The sequence below is a fragment of the Medicago sativa genome, chromosome 4, assembly GCF_051527215.1.
Source record: "Medicago sativa cultivar Bolivia chromosome 4, Bolivia_mono, whole genome shotgun sequence".
Taxonomy (NCBI): Eukaryota; Viridiplantae; Streptophyta; class Magnoliopsida; order Fabales; family Fabaceae; genus Medicago; species Medicago sativa.
The window spans coordinates 91,719,705-91,726,261 of NC_140752.1; the positions used below are offsets into that span (position 1 = coordinate 91,719,705).

General features: G+C 32.3%; 1 protein-coding gene across 1 annotated transcript; it reads right to left on the reverse strand.

Annotated features, from left to right (window-relative positions):
* Positions 1-4,367: 4,367 nt before the first annotated feature.
* On the reverse strand, positions 4,368-4,849 carry LOC146933744 (uncharacterized). Its single transcript, XM_085705515.1, has one exon. It carries the CDS (start codon positions 4,742-4,744, stop codon positions 4,517-4,519), a length of 228 nt encoding a protein of 75 aa, XP_085561641.1. The 5' UTR covers positions 4,745-4,849; the 3' UTR covers positions 4,368-4,516.
* Positions 4,850-6,557: the final 1,708 nt, after the last annotated feature.

The window sequence follows — 6,557 nt, forward strand, 5'->3', positions numbered from 1 at the left end:
CTACTTTTTCAGAGTTGACTGGTATGTCGCAAGTTGGACTTGCGACCTACCTATGTCGCAAGTGGGAATGGCGACATACCCATCTCTCAAATTTTGCAATTTTTTTGTCTTATTGTATGTCACAAGAGGCAATGACGACATATTTATTTATTTACAAGCATGTCGCCATTCCAAACTGCGACCTATTTATTTATTTATTTATTTGGCATAATAAGACAAAAGTAGAAAGATATAGGTCGCAACTCCCACTTGCGACATAGGTAGGTCGCAAGTCCAACTTGCGACATACCTGTCAACTCTGAAAAAGTAGGGCAGTATTGGTATTTTTGTTTCAACTAGGGCATTTTTTGATTTTTTGGTTTCAACTAGGGCATAAAAAAAAAAAAAATCCATCCATCCAACCCCTTATCTTCTCTCTATAAACCACACGTTACGTTGTATACCACTAATCATTGCCAAAAAATCATTCACATGTACTCCCTCCGTTCCTTTTTAAGTGTCACTTTTGGAGAATTTTTTTGTTCCTATTTAAGTGTCACTTTACATAGTTCAATGCAACATTAAATGTTATTTTACTAATATTACCCTTATTTATTATTGTGGAGAGAGAAATATATGTAATGAGATATTAAATAAATAAGGTTATTATAGTAAAAATAGAAATTATTGTATCAAAAGTAGCAACATTTATTGATTGGTTTGTGTAAAATGTCAAAATGTGACAATTAAAAAGGAACGGAGGTAGTAATTCACGAGTCTCGTGCTCCGAAATTCAGTTCTACTATTGATTACGGGTCCGTTTGGATTGGCTTTTGTAAAGCCAAAAGCAATTCTATACGATTCCAAAAGCAATTCTACAATATTCCAACATGTTTGGTTTGGCTTTTCAGAATTGTTTTTATCCTCCAAAAGCAATTCTCCATGAAGCTACAAATCCTAGCTTCTAGCTTTTCTAGAATCAATTCTCCAATAAATTTTATATTTTATTATTACAACCTATTATTTTCCTTTATTGCCCTTTATCAATTCTCCTTCTTTATCAATTCTCCTTTAGCTATGTCTATTTTAGTAATTATACATTCAAAAACAATTTTGATCAAAATCATCCAAACAACATTCTGTTTGTTTAATCAATTTTACATAATTGTATCTAAACATAAATCAATTCTCTCAGAATCAATTCTGTCAGAATCAATTCTATCAGAATCAATTCTGTCAGAATCAATTATATTCAAAGCTGAACCAAACACACTCTACGTCTCCCAAAGTATAATTTGTAGTATTAATAAACACAAATTTGCATATAAAAAAAGAGGAATGATATTTTGATAACCAATTTTCAACAACTTTTGTGACAACTCTCTTTCATACTCTCATTATACCTTTATTCTCTCTCTTCCTTTTTCTCTCTCTATTGTTATTGTCCAATAAGAATGGAGGAAAAAGGTTGTCCCTAAAAAGTTGTTGAAAATTAGATGTCAAAATATCATTCCTCATTAAAAAAAGCTATAAAGCCAAAATGTACAATTAACCTTCCAGCCTATTTTTCCGTAAGAAAATTGCTGTCGACACATTGAACAATGATGTGACACACATGTAAAAGACGAAAATGCCCCCGCGGCAGTTAACTACCGAATTTTTGGAACCGGTTGCAGTTAACTACCGAAGTTAATTCGGCAGTTAACTGCCGAGGAAAAAGGGGAAAAAAAACCATCGGCACTTAAGTACCGAGGAATCACTTCGTGTTCCTGTATTCACCCAAACAATTTTTCCCATCAAAATTTCTTTTCCCAATCACTGTGTTCATGAACAATTTTTTATCTTTACCCAAATTTCCTTTTCCCAATCACTTCTTGTTCCTGAACAATCAAACAATTTTTTATCTTCACCCAAATTTCCTTTTCCCATCAAAATTAATATTTTTTCTTTGTGGGTAGTTCCCAAATTCATCAAACAAAAAAAGGCAATTGAAATTTGTTATGTGGATCAAACTACCGTTGCAAAATCTTGGGTAAATTAGGACCAGAATAATTGAAGAAGAAGAGAAGAATTGGAATCTAAGTGTCTCAACAGTGTATGAGGCTTTTTCACACATGGACTCTTTCACAAACCTTCCATGAACACTCGCATGAGGCTTGTAGATCTGAAAATGCATGTGGTTTCAATATTTTTTTTTCTAATTTTGTGTGAGCCTACATCGACAAACAAAAAGAAAAGGATGAAATGGAAAAAAGGAACAGATGAAAGATTTCCTCAATTACATTACGTAGATGTTCCTCAATTCATAGGAGTGATTCCACGGCACTCAACTGCCGATGGATTTAATTGAATTTCGGCAGTTAACTACCGAGGTTTTCCTCGGTAGTTAACTGCAGCCGGTTTTGGATTTCCTCGGCAGTTAACTGCCGAGGGGGCAAAATCGTATTTTACATGTGTGCCACAGCCTTATGCAATGTGTCAACAGCAATTTTCTTTCCGTAAAAGGACAATGACAAAGGGAGTGTGAATTGTGAAATTCCACTTTACTGTCATCTACTTGAGGATATATTTTTTTTAGCTTAATAACGCATAATTTGACTAGCGGTGGCCTTGAAATTGTTCAAACTCGTCCATCATCGAAAAGCCAATTGGTATGATGAAGATATTTGTTTCGGTCATAAAATGATGGCTAAAATATGCTTTTAGTCCCTGCAAATATAGCCAGTTTGAGTTTTGGTCTCTGGTAATTTTTTTTTTGAAATTCGTCCCTGCAAAAATTTTTGTTTTTTAAAATAGTCCTTGAGGCCACCTTTTTGCTGATTTGTCACATTTCTGCATACGTGTCAGTTGCTGACGGTGTTAAGTTTCCCATATGTCCTCCACGTGGCAATTATGCAATTTAACATATTTTAAAAACATTTTAAAAATTCAAATAACATATTTTTGGAATTTAAAAAAAGCAATTAATTTTAATTAAAAAAACAGCAGAAAAGGGGGTAATTTTAATTTTAATTTCAAACAACATTAATCTTCATCAACAAATTAATTCATGTTCATCCCCAAATTTTAATTCATAAATCTGGATCTACATCTCTAACACACACATCCATCTTCCTCAAAACCACACCAATCCAACCTTCAGCCTTTCTTCTTCAAGCTAAACTCAATTCAACACAGCAAATTCATCCCAAACCTACATATTTGCCGTTCCTCCTCCTTCTTCTTCTTCTTCTTCTTCTTCTTCTTCACATATATCTCTCCTTTTCCTTCCTCCTCTTCTTCTTTGCTATTCCATTCAATCATTCATCAATTCATTTTCTTCAAATCGAATTTCTGGAAAACAAAATTCTAGAAAACGGCATGGTCGAAATTCAGATTGAAATCCATCCAAATCCCTCTCGTTTCATTATCTGGATCCGCCTCCTTGTGATCTGCGGCCGCCCCCGCAATCGAGTAGGCCTCTATCGTTTTCGATTTCTGATCTCCTTTTCATATCAAGCCATCGTGGTCGTCGTCGTGCGCTTGTGTGGTTCATGTTTCTCTGATTTTATGCTATTTTGTTGTTTTTGTTATTTGACAAACAATTCCATAAAGCTTCTGTGATGTGTTGAATCAATTTGGGATAAATTCTGATTGCCTTGAATCAATTGTGCTTGTTTTTCTTCTTTTGTTTGTGTTGAATCAATTTGAGAAGAATTGGTTTGAGTAAAAATTTGGATTTATTGCTTTAGATTGTGGAGGTGGTTATGGTGGTAGAGGTGGTGGTGGTTATGGCCGTGGTTGTGAACCTGTCGAAGGTGGTGGTTATGGCAGTGGTTTGCTGACTCTCTAATTTTTTATTTAATTAAACCTTTTTTTTATTTTGAAAACTAAATTTAATTTTATTTTAAATGATTTTTAAATATTTTAATTAAAACAATTCCCACATGTGTGCCATGTGTACGTTTTTGCATGGTCAGCAAGGGCCACATAAGCAAAAATGTGACTAATCAGCAAAAAAGTGGACCCAAGGACTATTTTAAAAAACAAAAAAATTTGCAGGGATGGATTTCAAATTTTTTTTTTACCAGGGACCAAAACCCAAATTCGCTATATTTGCAGGGATCAAAAACATATTTTAGCCTAAAATGATCCACACACTACTTTTTAGAATATGGTAATTTAATGATCATGTATCCAATGAGAGAACGCCATGTTGTCACACTATATTTTCTAACTACCTTGCAATAGTAAAGAGTTAAGATTGAATTTTGATGTGGTAAGACAATTTTATACTCAAAGTGAATATCCTTTATATCCTTTAAATCCTTAATTATGTGGCTAAACAATTTTGATTAAATCCTTACAAAGAAAGAGTATATAGGCAGAAAAAAAAACTGTGAGAGAAATTCTCTAAAGAAAACCGTTAATTCAGATTCATATTCCAAGCATAGCTATGTACAAAAGATTTCATGAAAACTAGAAGACCATAAAAATAAATTACAATTAAGCAAGCAAACTAAACAAAGTAAGTAAATTATATCAATGACTTATTTGATCAAGCAGAAAAGAAGTTGTTAGAAGCAGCAATAGCAAATTGAGTTTTGGGTTCCAAAACACTCTGAACAAGTTGCTTCTTCTCCTCCTTCAACTTGGAAACCAGTAGTGAATAACAAGAAGACATGTTAATCTCCCATGTTTCTACAGCAGCACCACCACCAGCATTTTTTAAACTCTTGACTCTTCTCTCATACTCCTCAGCTACTAACATAGCAATGTCAGACATATTGATATTTCTCTTACTATAGTGTAAAGTTAATGAGATTTTGTTGTATTTGTGTGTAATTGAAGAAGTTGGTATATATTGTTTTTTTGGCTTGATGAAAAAGTAATAGTGATTGAACAGTTATTTATAGGAAGGACATTGGGAAGGGTTTTGGATAAGGATGAGATTAAGTCCAATTGTGAAAGTGGGTTTGGTTTGTCTGTTTTGTGAATAACAATACATTTTCTTGTGGGTGGGGCAACTTGTTTTTGCTGGTGTTTGTTTCAAAAAGACAAATGAGTCATAGGACTGTGTTTGGGACGGTGGTATTTGAAATTAATTAATTAATAATAAAAAAGTGGGAGCGCACATTGAATTGAATGTAAAACGTGACGAGATGAAATAGGGAAAAGTGGGACAGGGAGTATGTATGTATGTAATGTAACTTGTTCTGTGTGCTGAGTATACATGATCAACATGGCCACATTAGGTGGTCACTCACTGCCCGCTCACGGTATCCCGCTCTGTCCATCTCGCACATGGCTGGTCTCTTTTCAATTTAATTCACTTCAAAGGTTAGAATTTTAGTAAATATTCACTTCAAAGGTTAGAATTTTAGTAAATAATCAGTTTTGTTTTTGAAAGTGTAATGAGTAATCAAAATTTTAGAATTAATCATTAATATGACGGTAAGTATTTGTTGAGATTGATATGAAAGTATATTAAGGGATTAATATGACTTTTTTTTGACAATATTAACATAGTATTTTAACATCAAAGATTATTTTGATTAAGAGAGTATAAAATCAGTAACTATTTTAAAATTTCGATTCATTTAGGTACTATTATCGGTACTTGCTATATATTCAATGATGAAAATGACTATTGACACTTAGAATTTTAAAAGTGAAATCAACAAAGATTGACTCCGCTAGTAAAAGTGACCGTTATAGGTTCAATTTTTGCTATCGATGTAAGAAATTCTTTGACGGATAATCATATAAGTATTTGTTAACGCACGCTTCTTGAGCCTTAAGGCATGACATAACCCTTATGAGCTCCCAAACCATTTGATTTTTTTTTTTTATCAGAAATTTCAATAAAAAGTAAGTACACGGATTCTAAGAATTTGGTCTAGCAATAGAAAATAATAATATATCTTAGATATGAACGATTTTAGATTTGATCCAAGTTAATATTTTTTTTTTTTGAAAGAATCCAAGTTAATATATTAAAAGGGAGATAAATGTAAGAGGAATGTTAGAGACATTCTCTTTTCAACACTCTTTAAATTTAGTTTAAAATCCGAAAATATTGGTTAAGTTAAGAGATATATGGGTCATCTAAACGTTTTTAAATCCAATATAATTTTTTAAATTTAGTTTAAAATCCAAAAATATTGGTTAAGTTAAGAGATATATGGGTCATCTAAACGTTTTTAAATCCAATATAATTTAATTTTGTGAGTTTGAGTTGGGCCATTTAATTAAGTTTTATTAATGCATACTTTTTTTTTTTGAAGGGAGGTTTTATTAATGCATACTTATATATTTTAGGTTTTTAATGCATACTTATATATTTACTTTAACATCAATAATATTTTAATATTATTTTTTACAGAAATATATTATCACTTCAGGTAAAAAAATTATCTAACAAACTATTATCACTTCAGTCTTAATCCTTAAAAACTACTCACGTTGCCATTGATAAAAAAAACCACTCACGTTTATGCACAAGTCTCCACTATGGATTCACCATAAAGGTCTCGAGACATTTTAAGCTGGTGATAGTATTTGCAAATTTGTCTCGGAAGCTAATTGTTTCAGAAGCC

Bases quoted from the DNA above. Each gene is read 5' to 3' on its own strand.
- LOC146933744 (XM_085705515.1), bottom strand. From the start codon at position 4,744: ATGTCTGACATTGCTATGTTAGTAGCTGAGGAGTATGAGAGAAGAGTC.